This window comes from Mustelus asterias, chromosome 21 (assembly GCF_964213995.1).
Source record: "Mustelus asterias chromosome 21, sMusAst1.hap1.1, whole genome shotgun sequence".
Classification (NCBI taxonomy): Eukaryota; Metazoa; Chordata; class Chondrichthyes; order Carcharhiniformes; family Triakidae; genus Mustelus; species Mustelus asterias.
Window position 1 is genome coordinate 52100315 of NC_135821.1, and position 23375 is coordinate 52123689.

Consider the following 23375-nt stretch of genomic DNA (forward strand, 5'->3'; position numbering starts at 1 on the left):
GAATTTTTTTTACATCATGAATCAGAAAATATCTAGCCATCCGATTCTTAAAGAGCAGCCTAAAATATTATACTGCAACTGTCTGCCACTGCTTAAAATATCATGAATTTATTTGCAGTACACACTGCACAATCGGACATCAAATGCAACAACTGTGGAAAGGCTTTAGTTTTTTTATAATTCCTGAGGAACATTTCCCAGAATCGGGTGCCCAATTTTATTCTTTCTCAGTCCAGCTCATTTCCCCTGCATACAGTAAGATTTATAGATGAAGAAAAATTGGTCAAACAGAACCTTTCCTCAATTTGACTATCCTAATAATACTTCAGGCATTCAATGATTTTCAATCCAACAATAATATTTATATTAAAATACTTGTGCCTATACATCTGCACCTTATGGCAAATCACTTTGAAACATTACCTTTAAAGATTGTTTTGCTGATGTGCAAAACAGATCAACTGTTTATGGAGACTAATAGCAATTTATAAGACCAAATAGCAATTTAGATCAGTGTGTTACTTGCTCTACCAATTAGAATATGCAAGTGACTGTTGCTATTTCAGTGCCAAGATTATAATGCAAGCCCACTTGACAAAATTGAAACCAGTATTAAAAATGAACCAGCTGCAGGTCCCTGCTTTCCATACATCTGGCACATATAACTTTTGCAGTCCATTTTTTATATCCATAATCTCCAATTGTGAACGTGAAGTCATGTCATGAAATGCATTATAGATACGATGGTGATGGAAATTCTGTATTTTGGGTTCTCCTGAACACACAAGAGAACTGTCTGTCTGGTCATGGAATGTGGGGGAAGCAATGCTAGTTCTGACCTCATTGCTTCTGCACCTGGTGTTAAGTTGTTCCACATTACGTGGTGCACACAAACTAATGACTTTTTCCATAGTTGCTTTTAAAGTCTTAAAATAAAACTTTCCTCCTATTGAAATACATGAATTTGAAGCATTGATTCTTGAAAGACTACTTAGCTTCTTGTATCCCGGATATAAAATTACATAAAAGTCTAAAACTCAAATCAGTAAACTTCAGTTTTGAGGCAGTCTGTCACTTTGAAATTTGGGGCCAGTTACTAACCAATTATAGTGCTGTGTATGCTAACTCCAGATGTTCTGATGCAAGGTGTACTCTTGTTGACCTTTCCTAGTGTCTTAGTATTAATGTTTTCTTCTGCATGACAGACTCTCTACTCTCTTACAAATCCAATCTCCCCACCCCCTCCTGATGGATTAAATTACTAACTGGCAGACGAAGAAGCAGTGCTGTGGTATTCTGATCTCCATGGAACTGTTCAAAATTCTTGAACTCGGACGTGGTTGACATGCAGTGCTTATGAGCACTGAAACTAAGGAGATAACTACTTAGGAATACAATAACTGTTACATTGCAGAGATTTCTTTTTTTTTCCACGTAAAACCAGTATTAAGCACAGAAGCGGGTCTAAAAGAAAATTAAGATAAAAGTGCATTATTTCCCTAGTTGGAAGGATAGAAACCTTACTCGCAGCAATATGTCCCATTAAATGGTAACCTTTGAGGGGCTTAATGAAGATTTTTTTTCTCTGTTGTCTTTACTTCCATAAGGCCTGGTAGATATTATGGCATCTTTAGTTTAATTTAGAAGTTCCTACATAAAATCTTGTAGAGTAAGCGATTATCAAAGGTTTAGCTGCAGCTCATCATTCAGCCTATAAACCATACTGATCAGGAAGTGCCTAGATGAGGCAACAGTGCAAACCACTGCCACCGTGCCTAGGGCAGCACAGTGGTTAGCATTGCTGCTTCACAGCGCCAGGGATCTGGGTTTGATTCCTGGCTTGGGTCACTGTCTGGTGTGGAGTCTGAACGTTCTTCCCATGTTTGTGTGGGTTTCCTCTGGTTTCCTCCAGTGTGCTCCGTTTCCTCCCACAGTCTGTACTGGTTAGGTGCATTGGCCATGTTAAATTCTCCCTCAGTGTGCCCGAACAGGTGCCAGAGTGTGGCAATTAGGGGATTTTCACAGTAACTTCATTGGAGTGTTAATTTAAGCCTACTTATGACACTAATAAATAAAACTTTAAAACCAGATCAGTCCCATTCTGTACTCTATTAATTCATTTTAGCAGGGCAGCACTTAACAGTGCATTTAGTCCTCGTACTTTCGGAAGGTAAATGTTTGCCAAGCTTCTCACTACTATACCAATCACTAGTGACCAATGATGGTTAGGTGTGTAGTAATAAATGGCTGATACGTGGAGCTGCAAAACACCAGGAGAAAAGGGAAATATGATAGGAAATTATAATACATCAAAGTATTTGGTTTATGTTTTAAATTGAACAAACCAAATCTAGTTTTAGGCAGCGATGCGATCAACAGAATAAAAATACAAGCTTGCGCAATATAATTTCTGAAAAATCTTTGTATTTGAAGTAGCAGACTTATTTACCTATTAATATATATTAATTTCTCCAAGTATGTAATATTCTAACTTTACTGAGCATGGTGCCTCAAAAATTTGAATGTGATATACTTGCCTTTTGGCTGAATGTACCTGGTAAGGATCTTCAAGTGAAATGGCCAGCTGCCAGCTTTGATTCTTTTTGTGAAATCTTGGCGAGGGCTATTAAGTAAAAGCACCTGGTAATATGGAACTTTTCCACATTATTGGAGGACAAAATTGATGCCTTCAAGTTTTCTCACACCTGTAGAGAAGTCAATAATCTATACTGACCAATCAAACCCATTTCCAGTTTTGTGAAAGTAAGTCATCAGTGATAGCTGGAGAGAGAGATGGGGGAAAAATAAGCCACAGTGTTTTAGCGCACTTAGATTAATAGAACAGCTAATCAATACTATTTTATATCACTTGCTGTTCCTGATCTGTTGAGTAAGACAGTACATCATTTTTGAGTGGGTGTGGAATTCTTTACATAAGTACTGTAGTTTACAGCTGGTATTTCTGGAGGCAATTATGTGGTTTTTCATGTATTTAAAATAATTTGAGTTGCAATGCAACGGTGGAAGAACTTAACATTTTTCTAGTTATGAAAAAGAGTCATATTCTTCTCAACATTAACTGTTCCCCTCTCCACAGATGCTGCGAGTTGTGCTGAGTATTTCCAGCACCCGTAGTATTTTGCTTGTTTAACATTTTTCCACTTTGGGCACTAGTTGCCCATGTCTTGTGAACCTAGTTCAGGTACAGTGCAATCAAGTACAGAAAGCTGCGTCCACTCTGCCGCCAACAATTTTGCCTAAACATTTGACTTTGATGAGCACATTTGCTGCATCACTGTAAATTCTTGCTTTTTCCACATTAGCCATCCTTATAGTCTTTCGGTGCGAGATTGCCAAATTGTGCTTTGTTCTATAACCTGATTCTACAAGGATCTGAATGGAGACCGTGACTAACTTAGGTGTATTCAAACTAAATCCCAAACATGAAGGGACAGTGTGGTGGTAATCCACTTTGTCCCCTAGTTCCCTATATTTCTGATTTTATCCAGTTTGCACCACGACTAGACATTTAAGAAAACAGAGATAAAAGATTTTTAGAGTTTTGAAGTGATAATCATCTTTTATTAGGACATCAGTAAGACATATTCTGTAAAAGGTAAGCTGTTCTTTTCAATCTTTTTTTATCCTCTTGGTCAAATTTAATCACTAGCAATCTAATGTGAACCAAAATTGAAATGACATTTTTTTTTAAATCAAAGATTTAAAGTGCAGCAAAAGAAAAAGATTTGAAAAATTATTTAGATAGCTTTAAGAAAATTAGCATTTTCTTGTAATTGAACTGTCCGGACAGTTGACTGAAATGGGGACTATTTTCCATGCATATTTGTTCTGAACCAGGAACATACTAAAATAATTTTTGACTATTATACTGTATAATTTGTAACATAACTAGGACATCACAATACCAATTGTGTCTTTGTGGTCTGGGTGGGAAGGACTTCTTGGGTACAAGTGGAGACTTGTACAAGTACAAGATGTAGAATTGCATAGAATATGGTGTGTTGAAAATGTCATTTGTCCCATATACTGCGGTATATACTCCACACGAGACATCTCTCATTACATCTACTTCATTTCAAGTTTTTCAGCCTATTTTTCTATTCCCCTTTTTCTTGTATGCTCATTTAGTTTCCTTTTTGAAAGCATCTGAGCCTTTTACCTCAACAAACTTCAATGGAAATTTACTCTTTTTTTCTCATTGGATTTAATGGTAACAGTCTTATATTTATGGCCCCCAGTTTTGGATTCTCCCACATGTGAAAACATTCTTACAAGCAAGATGCTGGAAATCTGGAAAATAAACAGAAAACGCTGTAAATGTCAGGTTAGGTAGAATCTACCGAAAAACAACATGGACATTTCAGGTTGATGACCCTTCATAAGATCTGACTTTCCTCATCTACCATGTCCAACTCAGTCAGAATTTTAAAGACCTCTAGCAAGGCACCTCTAAGTCTCTCCTCTTTCCTAAGAAACAACCTTTTTGATCTTTCCCAATATCTATAATCTCTCAGTTCTGGTACAGTCTTTGTAAATCTTGCACTTTCTCCATTTCCACCATGTCCTCTTTGCAGTATGAAGACCAGAAGAATGCCTTGTACTCTGAGTGCAGCCTGCTCAAGATCCTAAACACATTTGACATAATGCCACAATGCTGAATTTTGCATCCCTAGAAATAAATCCCAGTGCTTTGTTAAGATCATTGATGGTGCTTTTAATGATTTATTCACCAGCATTTTGATCCTATCACAAAAGTTGTAAAAAAAACTGCAGTGGAAGCGTGCTTGCTGAGAGAACTTGGGCATAGCAATTTGAGAGTTACATTTGTAATTCCTTTTTACTCCTCTGGTATAGATCAGGATTATCTAACATACAGTGTGTGTTGGTCTACTGTACCATCTTGACTCCATGCTCCTTTAGGGAGCCAGTGCCTGTGCAGGAGGGTGAGAGAGAGAATGGTTGGCAGATGGTAACTAGTGGCGTGCCGCAGGGATCGGTACTGGGGCCTCAACTATTTACCATTTATATAGACGATCTGGAGGAGGGGACTGAGTGTAGGGTAACAAAGTTTGCAGACGACACAAAGATAAGTGGAAAAGTAAATCGTGTGGAGGGCATAGAAGGTCTGCAGAGAGATTTGGACAGGCTGAGTGAGTGGGCGAGGATCTGGCAGATGGAGTATAACGTTAACAAATGCGAGGTTATTCACTTTGGAAGAAATAATAGCAAATTGGATTATTATCTAAATGGAAAGAAATTACAACATGCTGCTGTGCAGAGGGACCTGGGGGTCCTTGTGCATGAGACGCAAAAACCCAGTCTGCAGGTGCAACAGGTGATCAAGAAGGCAAGTGGGATGTTGGCCTATATCGCAAGGGGGATAGAATATAAAAGCAGAGATGTCTTGCTGCATCTGTACAGGACATTGGTGAGGCCGCAGCTGGAATACTGTGTGCAGTATTGGTCCCCTTATTTGCGGAAGGATATATTGGCCTTGGAGGGAGTGCAGAGAAGGTTCACCAGGTTGATACCAGAGATGAGGGGCATTGATTATGAGGAGAGGCTGAGCAGATTGGGTTTGTATTCGTTGGAATTTAGAAGGCTGGGGGGGGGATCTTATAGAGACCTATAAGATAATGAAGGGGCTGGATAGGGTAGAGATGGAGAGATTCTTTCCACTTAGAAAGGAAACTAGAACTAGAGGGCACAGCCGCAAAATAAAGGGGGGTCGGTTTAGGACAGAGTTGAGGAGGAACTTCTTCTCTCAGAGGGTGGTGAATCTCTGGAATTCTCTGCCCACTGAAGTGGTGGAGGCTACCTCGTTGAATATGTTTAAATCACGGATAGATGGATTCCTGATCGGTAAGGGAATTAGGGGTTATAGGGATCAGGCGGGTAAGTGGAACTGATCCACTTCAGATCAGCCATGATCTTATTGAATGGCGGGGCAGGCTCGAGGGGTTAGATGGCCTACTCCTGCTCCTATTTCTTATGTTCTTATGTACCATGGCCACTTACTTTCATGCTACTGCTCCAATCACATTGTTTCTCTCCCACACTGATGAGCCTATCAGCAGCCAACAGGGGAGAAAATAGCCTGTGATTGGAGGAGCAGCTCTTAACAGATTTATCACTTCCACTTGTATGTGTTTTGAACAGTGAGTCCACGGGTCACAAGGAACAGCAGGCATAGCAACAGTGCCCACCTGCCCCAGGGCAAGTGGAGTCTGGGGCAGGCTGGAGTGAGGATGCATGTCTTGCCACCACCACAGCCATCTCAAAATCCTCTTTGACCTTAAAATGTCCAAGCCCACACCTGCAGGCCTGAGTGGGGTCTGGGTGAGAGCCTGTGTGTGTGGGTCTGAGAGCACTCGTGTGAATGCATCTAAGTGGGAGACCACATGTGAAGGGGGTCTGGGTGACAGCCCCCATGCAAGGAGGTCTGGGTAAGAGCCCACACGTGAAGGGGTCTGGGTGAGAACCTGCACACAAAGGGGCCTTGGTGAGAGCTTGTATGCAAGGGGAAATGGGTGAGACCCCATGTGCACCTGTGCCTCTGAGAACCCTGAGATTAGGAGTCTGCTATACACACCCACACACTCCGTCCTCGTTTCCCCCCCACCCCCCGAAACCTATCCAGAAGGCAGGCCAGGAGAGGAGGAAAACCCTGGCCGAGAGGGATCCCACCCAACCCTGCTTTTGTATGAATTGCACCAAGGCCACTTCAGAATGTGCACCACCAAAGGTAAATTCAAGGTCAGTGTTTGTTAAAGCCAACTCCTTAGCTCGTCCCTGTCCTCACCCCTTCCCTGGTGGCCGTGTCTTGGGGCCCAATCTGTCTCTAGCTTGGCTTCTTAAATGAAAAGTCAGAAAAGCTTTCGAACAAAGAACAAAGAAAAGCACAGCACAGGAACAGGCCCTTTGGCCCTCCAAGCCCATGCCGATCATGATGCCCTAACTAAACAAATAAAAAAAACCTTCTGCCCTTACTCGGTCTGTATCCCTCTATTCCCTTTCATTTTTTTAGCTCTGCTGCTTGGCATCTTTTAACGGTCATTTTTGTTAATTACCTCTTATTAAAAAAATCAATTTATTGCTTTGACATTGATTTTTTAAAATTCATGTTTAATATTGTGCCAAACCTTGTCTGAAATGTACTCATTGAACCTTGGAGTGTGAATTTTGACCCCTGACATGAAAAGGTTGTAAGAAGTTTAACAACACCAGGTTAAAGTCCAATAGGTTTATTTGGTAGCAAATGCCACAAGCTTTCCTCTTTTGCTACCAAATAAACCTGTTGGACTTTAACCTGGTGTTGATAAACTTCTTACTGTGTTTACCCTAGTCCAACGCCGGCATCTCCACATCATGAAAAGGTTGGACAATGTTAATATAGATGAACGTTTTGGAATCTGAAAGTGCCTGTAAGACACTATGCAGAAAATATTTTCACCTGAAGACTGACTTCAGTAGTGCTGTCCTACTTGTAAATGATTGTCGTGTAAATTCACTGAAGAAACACTAATCTATATAAGTGAATTGAAACCACTGTGTTAATCTACTGTTACATGTTTTAGCTCCTTTAACTTTGAGCATTGAATATTTGCGTTCCTTCTCTTCCAAAGTTCTGCTTTGAAAAATGCTTAATACCAAATCAGCTTTTGAAAAACAAAATATATTGTTAATTATAATAATGCTATTTCAGGAACTCCGCTGAGTTTCCACTGTACTTTCACAAGCTTTTCGACCGTGCTGTAAAATACACTAGGGAATGTTTTCTTAAACTAGTGGCTGATGGCCGTTTACTCTATCCATTACTGTGGCTGTATCATTGTGACTGGATAAAAGCAACAAAACAAGGAAACTAAGGGGGCAGGGATTGGAGAGACTACCAATACATGACAAAACAGAAAAGGAATTTTGAGTCTGTAGTATTTCCGTATCAAGATTGTGCTGAAAAAGGCAACCCCCCCACCCAAGGTCTTGCATTCCATTGGCTGATCTGATGTTGAGTCGAAATGTTTTGCATTGCACACGGGGTTTATTTTAGTTCTTAATTATAGAGACTCTGTTTTGTTAAATTCAAGAGTCATCTTGTCAAATCAAATGTTATTAATGCTAAAGAATCCTACATAAATAAACTACTATATTTTAGGTGAGATTATATAGCTGTAAAGTGTAGAATTTTATAAAATATTACATCTACAAAGTTGGAAAATTGGTTAAGTTTTCTGTGAATTAACTTTGATTTCAGTCCTGCTTCTGAAGTAAAAGCAACTCTTAAATGCTAAATTAAATTAATTTTTAATTCTTACACATATTTCCGAGAGCCGTTGCAAACACTATGGGCCGAATGACCGCCTGCTTTGTAACAATTGTGATCCTGGATTAACGTTATTTTGACGTAACATACTGGCTGCACAGAGTTGACAGAATTTGTTGTTTCTGATGAATACCTTTTTTGTTGAGAAAACTGTAGAAGAGTCCAACAAAGTCAGATTACTAATTGGGAAATTTGAAAGCCTAGTTTTCTGCTGCACCACCACGTTTTACATTGCATCCGTGCCTGGTATGCAAACTACCGCACAAGCGGCAGACAAACAGCCACTAAAGAGTCAACTTCTTCAGAAGTTGCAGCTTGTCCACATGGGCTGAAACGTAGGAGGGGAAGGGGAAAGTGCACAAGGTCGTAACTTCGGCAGCGTTCACAATGTTGGTGGACTGGCGGTGAAAATAGGATCACAGCAGATGCTACTCAGAGTACGTGTGTGAGAGAGAAAATGAGCGAGCAAAAAAAGGGCGTTTCTTTGTCTGTACAGCAGGGAGACACTGAAGTCAGTTGATAGAAAATAATGCACTGGATACTGGTTGTCTGCTGTACTCTTTAAGACCATGTGGCAGTTTAACAATCAGAATTTTTTAAAGTAAGTGTTTAAAATTATCTTTCAACCTCCTATCTAAGTTCTGGGAACTTGACAAGCCTGCTACGGGATTCTTTTTGGCTGTGAAAGCGTAACTGCATCTAATTAGCCACAGAAGCTGACGTAGGCTATGGGATTAATCACAGCCGTTTCACAGTGCCCATGAGCAAACCAGCCCTGCTAACTTTCTTTAAACAGCACATGCTAAGGAAGAGCTGGCTTGGGAGAAACTGATTTTTGGAAGGCTGGACAGAACGCGGAAGCTCACAAAACCTTTTTTGTTCAAGAGTAAAAGTTTGCCTTGCAGTATGTGACAGCTGGATACAACGCTTTCAAGAACTGGGAAGAAAATTAACTTTGTTTGGATGTATCTCACAGCCTGTTTGTTTCAGTTCATAGACCAAGAGGAAAAAGAAAAACTTTTTGCCAACTGATATGGGGGAAAGCACCTGGACTAAAATAGGAATAGATAAATAGGCAAGCCTTGCTGAATTAGGAGCTGACAACTCTTGGCACCAGAGTGTTTCATGCTGGAGTTATTTTTGCTCTCAATGCTCTTCACTGGATAAACAGTGTAAACTAGACACTGACTAGAATTCAGCATCAAATGACAGAATGCTTTAATAACATCAAACTGCAAATAATTGTTTTCTAGGTAATGACCTGACATCATTCCTTTAAAAAAATCATCTGGAAACCTTTGGTCATGTTGTACTGAAGTTGTACAGTTTTTTAAAAATGCCATGATGTTGCTAAGAAAGGAAGCAGCTGAAGCTCCACTGATTGAAGAACTTCCTGTCTTTGAATCTGCCGGAATATCCGCTAAGAATCACTTTTCAAAAGAAAACATGCTAGTTTTCAAGGACTGCCCCTTCTGCAGCAGCCGGGTACTTGGGCATTGTAGATTGTGGTTAAAATGAAAGGAATTTACAGAGTTGGACTACAACATACAAAAGACTTTATTCTTATCAACCATGATGCATATGAACAGAAGACCAGAGAGGATCTGAATTGAATGCACAAATGTAGTTTTCCGTAGAGATGCTTTTACTGATCGGATGTGCCTCATTTATATGTGACAAGTGAGTAATATGCTGTTGGAGCATCTGCATATTAGAGACTGCTGATTAAATTACAATTCACAAATACATTTCTCTGTTGGAATTGAAGTGCAAGTCTCACTCAGTGCTGAAAATTTGATCATTTTTTCTTGTGGATTATTTAAATCTCTTTTTTGAATTATGGGGAAGCCGCTCAGCAGGCCAGACTGTTTACGACGCAATAATCCCACCTGTTTAGGAAAAAGTGAAGAGGATGATATGTACATTGAAGATTGTTACATTCCACAAAGATCCATATATGACACTATGAGAATTAATGAACAGATCGACTTAGGATCAAAGACTAACCAGCCATCAAGAAGTTTTGCTGATCACACGCACTCAGTAAACCAGAGAGCTGTCGAGTCTAGCACTTTATCAAGTAATGGAACTCCTACCACATCCAGTGTATTTGAAACCAGAACTAGTTCTGAAAGTAAAAAATTAGATGAAAGAGTTATATTTGATGCATTAAAACTGAGCAGTGATGTGATTCGGTCCTCTGGCCCACCAAAGAGGAGACCTCATGTGGAGAGGAAGGAGAATATTAACAGGAGATCATGGAAAGCTTTCCTGCCACCAAACTTTCCAGAGTTCACAGAAAGAACTGAAATCCTAGCAAATGAGCCTGCAGGCAGTGCAAATTTAAATAAAGAGAAAAGACATTCAAGCCACTTCCCTGTTGAAATTCCTAATCTCTTTCCTGAAAAAGAATTGACCACACATACATCCGAAAATGAAAAAGATTCCACATTTCAGCAAGGAGCAGAAAATAACTTGAAAGATGCTGCAGTATTATCTCAAAGTTCGGGAAGTGCATGTGCTCCATTACTGGAATACAAGGATGCATCAGTGATGATGAGACATTTACCAGAGAATCAGGCATGTGTATCTGCAACATGGCCAAGAGCCTTCCGAGCTAAAGGAACATTAGAGGATGCTTCATTTATGCATAGAAGAGCTTATGAAATAGCACAAGAAAGGAAAACTGCCTATGCAACATCAATAGAGTGTGGAGGTATTTTGGATTTGGGTGCAACCAAACTAGATACTGACATATATAACGTGCAGGAGGTTATGGCTGAATTTGAAGAACAGGATTATGGCATGGAATTCAAAAGCTGTGTTAATCTTGAAATTGAGGAGCAACGTAAAGATGAAAAAATGTTGTTTGATTCAGAATTTCTGAATGAAGAATCAGTGTTTCATCAGCTAGATGCTATAATCCAGGAAAGTACACAGGGCGATTCGGACTCGCTGTTGCAATTTGAACAAGAGGAGCAGAGATTAACTGAAAACAGTGAAGAATCAGTTCTACAACAGCTAGATGCTGCAATCATAGAAGTCACAGAGGGAGATATGGACTCACTGTTGCAATTTGAACAAGAGGAGCAGAGATTAACTGAAAACAGTGAAGAATCAGTTCTTCAACAGCTAGATGCTGCAATCATAGAAGTCACAAAGGAAGATATGGACTCACTGTTGCAATTTGAACAAGAGGAGCAGAAATTAACTGAAAATGAGGAATCAGTTCTTCAACAGCTAGATGCTGCAATCATGGAAGACACAGAGGAAGACACAGACTCTCTCTCAAGATTTGGAGAAGAGCAAATGCTGATTAATGACACAGAATTTGGTCAAAAATCAGCATTTCAACAACTAGATGCTGTAATGGAAACTACAGAGGGTGATACGGACTCTCTGCTACAATTTGAAGAAGAAGAGAGAAGCCTATTTGAAGACGGAGATGTTTTTAATGAACAGCCAGCACTTCAGCAGTTAGATGCTGAAATCTTTAAAAGCACTGAGGCAGATACGGAATCCCTGTTACAATTTGAAGAAGTAGAGCAAAGCTTGTTTGAAGACAGAGAAGTTTTTAATCAACAATCAACCCTTCAGTTGGATTCTGAAATCTTGGAAAACACAGAGGGTGATACAGACTCCCTACAACAATTTGAAGAAGAAGAGCGATGCTTGATTGAAGACAGCGAAGTCCTTGATGAAGAATCAGTACTCTGGCAGTTAGATACCGTAATCTTGGAAAGCACAGAAGGTGACGCAAATTCTTTGTTGAGATTTGAAGCAGAAGAGAACCAATTGTTGGTTGACAAAATAATGAAATCTGATGTGCCAATAGAAGCAGAAGAAAACTTTATAGCTATCCCAAAATCAAATTCTGCAATTGGAGAGTGTTCTGAAGAATTAGGTTGTAAATCACAAAGCAATAAAAAAGCGATTGAGGGAATGACTGCAACTGAGCAAAAATCAACTCTCTCAGATTGGAAAAATAATATTAATCAGAAAGAGGAGTCTGAGTGCACCTTCGAATCTGAAGTACAGCAGTCAGATGTATATTTTAGCACAGCTGGATCAGAGGAGGGTGACGTCTATCAGAATGATATTACAGCGATGTCCGGGGAGGACTATAATATAACATTCTGTCCTGATCTTTGGAAGGAAATTTTGGTTGATTCAAAAGAGGTGCGAGTGAATTCAGAGGAAAACTCTGATTGTGATAAAGAAGCTACTGTTGTCTTTGAAACAAGAACTACAGGTACTGAACCTGAAGCTTTAATCGAGGAATGTGGAATCCATAATGCTGTCATAAAAAAAGATGGACAAAGGTCTGTTCGGTTAGAAGAACATGAAACAACTATTCAATGTCCTACAGATTCATCCATACCATTAAGTATACATTTTGATTGCTGTCCTCAGGAAGTAATAAATTTGCCCAATGTGCAGAACACCAAGGAATTGTGGGAAAACTCTATGCAATTAAATGAACGTGACATAATTGAATATCCTTCAACAGACTCCACTGTAACATCACATCTTGATCTCTCGTACTGTGCTTTGGACATGGCAGCGTTGTCCAATGACGGAGAGACCAAGGATATGGAGGCAGCCTACGTACAAATAGAAGAATGTGAAATGACTGTTGAGACTCTAACTACAAATTCTCCTTTGGAATCTAGTGACTATCGGTCAAATTACAGTCAGGAAGTATCAGTAATTTCTTGTGTGCTTGATGTAGGCTCTGAAGTGGAGAAATTCCCTGTTGGCTATGATGAAGAGGAGCAGGGCCTTAATTTAGAGAAAGAAAGTATGAAATGCATTGAATTTGAAGTACAGGAAATTGACATTCAAATAGAGTCATCAGACTTGGAAATGGAACCTGAAGCGATTGAGATTCCACTTCTTCACACTGAGGGTTGCACTGATGTTCAGTTCAATGAGCAGAAAGATTTGATAGATATGGATGAAATAAAATGGTCAGAAAGTTTAGATGCTGTTGCTTCAGACACAATGTACATACGTGACTCAGAACAGCAATTTGAAAGTGATCCTCCAAAAATAGATTTTGAGTCTGATATGATGGTTCAAAACAGTAAATGTTCCGGTGGAGTATTGTTGTTTGACATGGATACTGAGCAGCCACTTGAGGCAATTAGGTTTCTCTTCCAATCTGTTGAAGAAGTGGACATAAGTGAAGCAACTGTGACAACACAAGCAACTGCAGCTGGAAGTAGGGAAACAGACCTGAAAGCAGATGTGTGGGAAAATGTTTCTGGTTCATGCCTTGAGGATGACTTTATTGAAGAAGGAATGCTAGAATATTTATTTGAGTTAGAATCACCGGAAGATTCCAATGACACTAATCCAAGGGCGTTGACCTTGGAGCCAGGTTCACTCAATATAATTTTAGACACTGAAGCAGAGGAATTCACTGTGGAGCTAAATGAAGTTGATTTTTCTGTTTTAAGTGAAGAACTGGATGCAGATACTGAGGTATTTATGTTTAAAATCACTAATTTTCCTGACCAAATTAATGAAGAGTGTGACATGAAAGCATATGAAACTACTTATTTGTACAATAAATTTAAAATTAACTTTTTTGATGCATATACAAATGCAACCAACAGTCTCTAACAGAGATTCAACTAAACTGTGATAAGTCATCAATGAATAAAACTTATGAGTCATTTCCTGACCCGCCCCCCCCAAAAGTCAGTTAAATGCAGTGTTCGTGAAATGCTGTTACTATAATGTGATTGAAACAAAAGCTTTCTTCAAGTCATGAGACTCCAGCAGCTGTAATGTTCTCACTGTGGCCTGGTGCTCATTTAACTTGCCTAGATCAAAAATTTGACTATCGAAGCAAAACATTGCATGCAAAATTTTAGACATATACCAATTAAAAATAAAATATGCATAAAAATGCAGTATTGACCAACACTGATTTATTTCTCATTGCTGGAGAACTAAAATGAACATTATTTTTGTTGAATCCCTAACTGGACAACCTACAAGTTCAAGTATCAGATTCCCAGGCAAATTGCTTCAGTTAGAATCTGTAAATCAGCTGACTTTCAAACTTTGCCACCTTTATTGAATAAGTCTGGTTGGTTCTAAGGATGTTAAATAGACACGAGTCTAACTGGCTGTTAGAGTAGCATTGTTGGCAACAGTTCAGAAGTCTGTGGCCAAAGCCATTCCACTATCATGATAGAGCGAAAGTTTTAAAATTCCAACAATAAAATGAAATATAAAAATGGTGACTGTAAAAATGATATCTAGGATAATACTCGAATTCATATTTTAGCTAAATTGTAAAAGGAGGAACTTTGGGTAATATCAGATTATTATAAGCAATGCATTAAGCAATGCATGTGCACCAAAAGCTTCAACCGAGGAAATATCAAAGTGTGCATGTATTACACATGGTCACAAATATGCAGAACCATGGATATTGTCGTGGTCTGTTATTTGACGTAAAATGTTGTTTACACGTGAAAGTGAAACCAGCCTCACTGAGTATCGTTGATGAAATAGTGCTTGGACCCAAACTGCTTGCACGTGACTTACCTTCCTCAGAACAGCATATACTGGATAACTTCACCCCTAGCTACGTAACACCTGAATGAGCAAGTTTGTTCATTTGGGGATATTACGTCAGTTACCTTTTTGTATGTTAGGATTACCTTCATTATCACACGATGCATATTCCCTGAGAGTGTAGGAAATGGGTCGCTCTTCATTCTGTGTCGATACTGTCATTTAAATGGACTATAAAATGTTTGGCAGGGTTGAGTAGAAAAAGCAGTGTGGCAGACCATTCTTCTCAACTCCATCAATGGCCCAACTGAATATTAGGAACCCCTATCCAGGAAACTGACTTTTTTATATTTTTTCTTGAGGCAGTATCATTGTTCCTTCACTGGATGTTAAGATTTTTCTATTTTTTTGTTCACATATGTATGTAAATATGTTCAGGATCTTTGTGTTGTACATGAATTGGACATTGTCAATTTGGGGCGACACAATGGTTAGCAATGCTGCCTCACAGCGCCAGGGACCCTGGTTAGATTCTGGCCTTGATTGTGTGGAGTTTGCACATTCTCCCTGTGTCTGCGTGAGATTCCTCTTGGTGTTCCAGTTTCTTCCCACAGTCCAAAGATGTGCAGGCCATGGTAAATGTACAGATTTACAGGGATATGCTGGGCCTAGGAGCTCTTTCAGAGAGTCGGTGCAGACTCAATGAGCCGAATGGCTTCCTTCTGCACTGGAGGGATTTTTTGGTTCTTGTTTTTTTTTATTCATTTGTGAGTCATGGGCGGCACTGGCTGGCCAGCATTTATTGCCATCCCTAGTTACCTGAGGGCAGTTGAGTGCAGTGAAAAGTAAGGAGTGATTATTCTAATCTTTCGAGAAATTGAGTTGTTAGGGCCAATTGCTAGAAAGGTTGTATAATTATATAGTTGCATTGAACTTTGTTACTCAAATATTCAAGCTATGTGACAGTTCATAACAAATTTTGGAAAGTTTTGATATTTTTACATTCTTGTGCAGTAATTATTCCACAACATTTCAGTTATGTATGGTTCTGCTATGTGTTTATACAAATGGGATTATGCTTAGCAACAGATACAGATGGAAGTTAATGATATCACTATGTTTCATTTTATGAAAATGGTTACCCAGCTGAGCATAGAAACCACTGAAAATTATACCTCGTGTTTACGAACCTTATTGCTTTAAAAACATAGCTACAGTACTAGATTTTTTGTCTGCAACCCATTGAGTACCAAATTAGTCAGGAAACCCTTACCTTGATCAGTTTCCAAAACCTCTTGCTGACTGACTAGTGGAATCTATAGTTTTTAAATCTAAGAATACAGCTGCATGTTCCTTGTAATAGACAAAGCATAGCACAAGCCAGATCCTCCTTCACTGACCTTGGTTAAAAGGATGTCATTTGGAACTGCAGCCAACTCAATTTGTTTTGAATATTCTGAGCTAATTTAATGCAGTCACATGACCCACATCTCTGAATTATCTTCTGTAATAGTTTAGCCTGATGGTATTGAAACCGGAATTTGGTTATCTGATTTAATTGCTTGAACTTCAATATGTGCATGTAGGCAGACATTCATTTGAACGGAGTTTGACGGCCAAAGAAATCTTGTTTTCCTATTTTTAAAAATTAAGTTTTTAATTAATTTGCCAGATTCAGGTATTCATGCTAAGATTGACATGTATTATCTATCCCTAGTTTCCATGAAAAGGTGGTGATAGGCTACCTTCATGAGCTACGATGTGGAGATGCCGGTGTTGGACTGGGGTGGGGGCAATAAGAAGTCTCACAATACCAGGTTAAAGTTCAACAGGCTTATTTGGAATCACGAACTTTTGGAGCGCTGCTCCTTCATCAGATGAATAGAGAGCCTCTCCACTCACTTGATGAAGGAGCAGAGCTCCGAAAGCTCGTGATTCCAAATAAACCTGTTTGACTTTAACCTGGTGTTGTGAGAAGGAGAGGCTGAATATACTGGGACTTTTTTCTCTGGAGCGTAGGAGGCTGAGGGGGTGGCCTTATAGAGGTCTATAAAATAATGAGGGGCATAGACAAGATAGATAGTCAATATCTTTTCCCAAAGGTAGGGGAGTCTAAAACTAGAGGGCATAGGTTTAAGGTGAGAGGGGAGAGATACAAAAGTGTCCAAAGGGGCAATTTTTTCACACAGAGGGTGGTGAGTGTCTGGAACAAGCTGCCAGAGGTAGTAGTCGAGGCGGGTACAATTTTATCTTTTAAAAAGCATTTAGATAGTTACATGGGTACGATGGGTATAGAGGGATATGGGCCAAATGCGGGCAATTGGGATTAGTTTAGGGGTTTTTAAAAAGAAAAGGGCGGCATGGACAAGTTGGGCCGAAGGGCCTGTTTCCATGCTGTAAATCTCTATGACTCTATGACTTCTTACTGTTCGTGAACTACTGCAGACTGAGTGAAGGTCCACCACGAAGTTCCCAATGGCCTATGCCTTTTAATGTTTGAGAGGAAAATCAATTCTTAATAGTTACACATTTAAGTCTTCAATATATTTTCTTTCTCCTCACCATCTTTCCAGTTTCTATAGCTTTTCCTTTGCTAATACGTTAGCTCATTTAAGGTGGTGTTGTCTGTGAAATTATTCCTTGCTCTTCGTTCTTCAAAGGCTAATTCCACTTAACTCGATTATCACCCACATGCCACAGAATTACTTCTTGGTTGAGTTTTTTTCCTATCATCAGCTGCATTGTGTTTATTAGAACTGTCTACATTGCATGGGAAGCATATGCTTGAAATCAGATCTTCTGGCATGAGAAAATTGCACTTATTAACTGTGATTTTACTTTTGCCTCTTGTAGATAAGTAAAGGCATTGTTAGCAAAGCCCTTGGGCATTAGTTCCTTCTGTTTTTTTTACATTCAAAATATTCTACATTTACTATTGTGAAAGCTGCGGAACATTTTCCAGCATTGGTCATTTATTTGATCAAGTACAGTTTTGCACAAATGTTCTTGGTCAGGATTCTTTCCTGGATATCTAAAAACAATGGCATATAAATATGTCAAGGGCTGTAGCACAAAATGGGCAACAGCATATTAGCAAGTCGCTTTGCATTCTGCCCAAATTGGTTTTTCAGTTGACTATTGAAGGTGGGTTGACAGTCCATTGCTGCCATTTTACTCCATTGTCCAAGATGAGTTTTGAAAGTAATTTGTTGATAACTTGTCCACTGCTGCCCATTTCCTCGGTATGGGGTGGGGAAATCAATTAAAATGCCTGGTTTCAGAGTTGGCTGGGAGTTGGCTACCACATCAAACAGCTAAAATTAAATATTGTTTCTTGGCACTCATATTTGAAGTCGTTAACAAGTTTTTCTAAACTTTGAACAATGGTGAAAAGTAAAATAAAAGGAAAAGGTTTTGATTTTTAAAGAAGATGAAATTCATTCTTGGGCACTTTGTTTTTCTTGTGCTTTGCAAATCAGTGTGTGGATCCAGGTAACACATACTACACAACAATCAGGGAAGATTCACAACCACTGTATCTTCAGTCAAATAGACTATCCAATTAATTTTTACAAATTGTTTATCTCAGCAGTGGGAATATCTAAAATTTGAACAATTTATAATTTTTCAACTTGTATTATGCACCATTCTGCCTCTGGGCTTAGAATTGTACAATCCATTGTCAAACAATCTATCCCATGGAGTAGTCTTTTTTTTTTTTACACCTTTCCTCGATTCCATGGTACCCGAAGTGTGAACAACCTGATGAGTGTTTGATTTGATTTTTAATTGTCATGTGTATTAGTATGCAGTGAAAAGTATTGTTTCTTGCACACTTTACAGATGAAGCATACCGTTTCTAGAAAAGGAAAGGAAAGAGTGCAGAATGTAGTGTTACGGTCATAGCTAGGGTGTAGATAAAGATCAACTTATTGTGAGCTAGGTCCATTCAAAGGTTTGATGGCAGCAGGGAAGAAGCTGTTCTTGAGTCGGTTGGTACATGACCTCAGACTTTTATGTCTTTTTCCAAATGGAAGAAGATGGAAGAGTGTGTGTTTGGGGCGCGTGATGTCCTTAATTTTTAAGCTACTTGTTTTTTTTCCATTAAAACAAGTACACCTGGCTCAAAACCCACTACATCAGTGAGAGCCCACTTGAAACAATTAGGTGTGTATTTCTACCTCCCCTTCCCAGGACAATGTAAATAAATTCTGTGCTTGGGAAATTTTTGCCCAGTTTTTGTACCCAACTTGAGAGAATTGGGCCAAATCAAGAAATTAATCCAACTTTTTAACTCTTGTAGGGACATAGTTTTTGGGAAACAAATGGCTTAATTTTCCTTACTAAATGAGTAGTAGAATTTATCTGTGCTGCAAAAAAAAAGCAAAGATTCTACTAGGAGAGTTAAAATTAGCTCAGTTAGACTCTTGAGCATTAAACAGAGAATTACTTTTGGCAGTGTCTATAAATAACTTCCTAAGACGATCTTCATAATTTTACCAAATAAGACTGTTTAGATTTTCATATTTAAAAAAAAAAATGAGACACAAAATATCAATTGGCTAAGCTCCTTTGATTCTCTGACTACTGAACCTGTAATATGTAAAGAATAGCATAGCTTAAAGTTGAAGAAAATGCTAGAAAATATTTGATTGTCAGACATCATAGGGTTAAGGAAGATTGACCATTATTGGAATTCAGTAGTGTTCTTTTAATTGTTTCCATCTATTGATTGTGAGTTTACTGAGAGCTTTTGTTTGTGTTTCAGTGGGAGTGTGATCTGAGGACTTGGGAGGTGGTTTTGTTTTTGTATAAACTATGATTCAATCTTTGGCTTGCTTTGATCTTTGATAACAATTCTGGTAAAATACAGACCTTTTAAAACAAACATTAGCCAGTTTTGTACCTTCATGCACTTTTTATATTTTGCGCCTTAGACCTTAGCTTTCATCGGTACTGCGTTCCAGATGTGTTTTTGCATATCTAATAAGTGATTTTAATTTTTTATTGACTCGATACAGATACACATCACAATCCTCCCATTTCTATGCAAAATTGAATTATTTCATAATATTTCAAGGTGAGCTATTATGACCACTATTGTAGACTGATTTGTTTCCCATTATTCTTTTGTTTTAGACATTCCAGAAAGTTCAGGTGGACCCTATCCAGTACAAACTTCAGCAGGCTAATGGGGTGGGACAGGGTCTTATTCAGAGTGCTGCGAAGAATGCCAACACCCAAGGACTTGAACATGATCTGGATGAAATGAACACCAGATGGAACACACTCAATAAAAAGGTCAGTTCTTTCCAAGTATAAAAAAAGAACATGTTTTCTTTAGAGTTATAAGAGAATTAATGAAGTTAAAGAAAGACCAATTTAAAATTATAACTTTAATATGTTTTGTATTCACACTTTGCTTAAACAATGATCAGTTGAAAGAATAATAGGTTCAGCCCTTAGAATTGGTATGCTGGGTGCCCTGGTTAGCTCAATATTTTTGTCCAATGAGTAGTCAAATAAATGTTTTCAAAAATACTGCCCTTACATAGCACCTTCTGTTTCTCAAAGTACCCCCAAGCACTTCATGAAAAATTAATTACTTTGAAGTGCAATCACAATTGCTTTTGAGTGAAAACTGCAGGCAATCCACCCCCTCTCGCCAACCATTCCCCATTCCACTCACTCTTTCCCCCAGGGCCCCTCTGCCCACGTTGCTCTTCTTTCTTTATCACTACTTCCCCCTTCCCTTTCTGGCTTAATTCTGCTCTTTTAATTTTTCCTCTAAGAGGCTTGGACCTCTGCAGGGGAATTCTAAAGTAGAGTTGTTAAGACCATATTGTGTGATGAGAAATGTTTTTTTTTCCCCAGGTGGCAGAACGTATATCCCAGTTACAAGAAGCACTGTTGCACCGTGGAAAGTTCCAGGATGCTTTGGAACCTTTGTTGAGCTGGCTTACAGATACTGAAGAACTGATTGCCAATCAGAAACCTCCATCAGCAGAATACAAAGTGGTGAAGGCACAAATTCAAGAACAGAAGGTATTTTACATTGTAGGAGAGATTATTTTGAGTAAATAAGCTCAAACATTGGTGGTTTTTGTTTTAATAGCTACATTTTTAATGGGGGTAAAATTTGAAGCATGGAACAAACTTTTAGAAGACCCTGCTGCATTTTTTATTTTTTTAGAGTATAGACTACAAAGAGACATTTGTTCCGTAATCAGAGATGAACAAGTGGCCATCCACTGAATCTGTGCCAAATCTGAATAGCGAAAATCACTATGCTTCTCTCCAGTTCATTGGTAAAATAAAACTTATCTCGGTGCCAGATTTCTATAATTTCTTAAAGAGCACTGCCTTCGCGATGGTGTTTGTCAGAGTTTTTTGTTTTGTTGATATACAATGTGAAGGTTTGAAATGCCTGTCATGTTACTTGTATATAATATGACCACGAGAAAGTGGCACATTATTCTTATGCTTCACCTACCCTAAAGCAAAAGGGAGCTTTTTGTGAAACAACTTTTCATGAAAGCAATGGCTCTTTTTTTGAATAGACCACACCAGTTTACTTGCTCTAAAATTTGTTCCAGCTTCAAAGTTTTCATTATCTGAGTAGTGCAAGAAAATAAAAAGCTGTGCAAATGGGACAGGAGAGTTTTAAATTGAAATTGACTAATTTAGTTAGCTGATGAGTATAATTTGTTTACTGGCATGATTCGCCTTCAACAAAATCTCAATCCCCTTGCAGTTCCAGGAACTGTTGGTAAAATGTTTGCATTTTGGACTGTGTACTGCATTTTCTTATTACTGAATTCCAGCCTTGATGTTGCTGTTCTAGCAACAACTGTGAACCTCAGGTGATTTCTGTTGAATCGTCTCCTGTGTTAGTGAATAGCAGTGACATTTTTCTACTTGCTTTCATACTTACTATAACTTTTAGTCTTTTGCACATTCTGGATAACATGGGCTATTGTGTTTTATTGTACTTCCAAGAATATGCAGTCAAATGTATTGTTTGAAGCAATTTTGCATTTTGATTTATTGGTGCTTGCAAAAGAAGTAAATTGACACATGGAGGTTTCTCAGGATGATCTGTTTTGTGCTGATATTATTGGAAGTTTAATACTTGACTGAATTTGTTCTTGATTGCTGAGTTTATATTGGTCAGGCAGCACTAATGGTTCCACTATTTTGAGCCACTGTTCTTTGCTGCTAATAGAAGGATTCGGATTGATGGTTTATTTTTCCCTACAGTGGTTCAGGAGTTTTGGACATTTATAAGACATATTTATCCATTTATCAAGTTAGCTAATCTGTCTGTTAAACAGTGAAATATACAATGTACTCTTGAACACATTCAGTACTGAATGCTTAACTACATGTGTTAACAAAACAGTCAGAAGATAATGGCCAGAATTTTACCACCCCACCCGCCACCAGAATTGGAGCGGGCGAGGGATGGACCATGGGAAGATCAGTTGACCTCAGGCGGGATTTTACGGTTTCGGGACGAGCGAGACCGTAAAATCCCGCCTCATGCACTAATTATATTAGTGTGTGGTTTTTAAAGGGGCTTGAAATATGGTTAATCCGATTTAGATAGTTTCCTTATATTTGAATCATTTCTAAAGTGATTTTGAAAATTATGTAAAATTATTTTGTGTAAAGAAAATGTTTGATCTGCATTGAAGTTGATGAGAGAGTGTAAAGGTTTGTTTATGGATATTTTTGGAGTCAAGGCAGTGCAGCTGTAGGGAAGTTAGCAGATGGAGTATAAGATGGGAAACGTGAACTTAAGAGCACATTATTTGAATGGAGAGAGATTGCAGACAGGGGGATCTGGGTGTCCTGTCTTGAATCACAAAACATTATGCAGGTGCAACAAGTTATTATGAATGCAGATGCAATGTTGTTGTTTATTGCAAGGGAATGAAATATAAAAGTGGGGATGTTGTAGAGGGTGTTGGTGAGACCACATCCAGAGTGCTGTGTACATTTTTGGTCTCATTTAAGAAAAGATATAAATAAATCTGTGAGGAGCAGTTCAGAAAAGGTTCACTTGAATGATTGCTGAAAGGACAGGCAGTGCCTATATCCGTTGGAGTTAAGAAAAATGAGAGGTGATCTTATTGAAACATGTAAGATCCTGAGGGGACTTCACAAGGTGGATTCTGAAAGGATGTTCTCCTTGTGGTAGAGACGAGAACTGGGGGTATAATTTAAAAATAAGGGGTCTCCCATTTAAGACAGAAATTAGAAGAATTTTTTTTCTTTGAGGGTCGTGAGTCTATGAAATTCTTCTCCCCAGAGAGCAGTGAAGACAGGATCATTAAATGTTTTTAAGGCAGAGGCAGATAAATTCTTGACTAACAGTGGAGTTGAAAGGTATCTGGAGGAGACAGAATGTGAAGTTGAGGCCACAATCAGATCAGCCATGATCTTATGGAATGGTGGAGCAGGCTTGAGGGGCCGAATGGACCAATGCTCTTTG

The 23375-nt window shown here is 38.8% G+C and overlaps 1 protein-coding gene across 21 annotated transcripts in view; it reads left to right on the top strand.

The window, feature by feature from the left end:
- macf1a (microtubule actin crosslinking factor 1a) overlaps positions 1-23375 on the top strand; it is a 496134-nt gene that overhangs the window by 389229 nt on the left and 83530 nt on the right. For all 21 annotated transcript variants that reach the window (XM_078237840.1, XM_078237846.1, XM_078237833.1 and 18 more), the window contains 2 exons: positions 20018-20179; positions 20753-20923. In XM_078237840.1, the coding sequence (XP_078093966.1) occupies positions 20018-20179; positions 20753-20923 (333 nt within the window). The remainder of the gene's footprint in view (positions 1-20017; positions 20180-20752; positions 20924-23375) is intronic.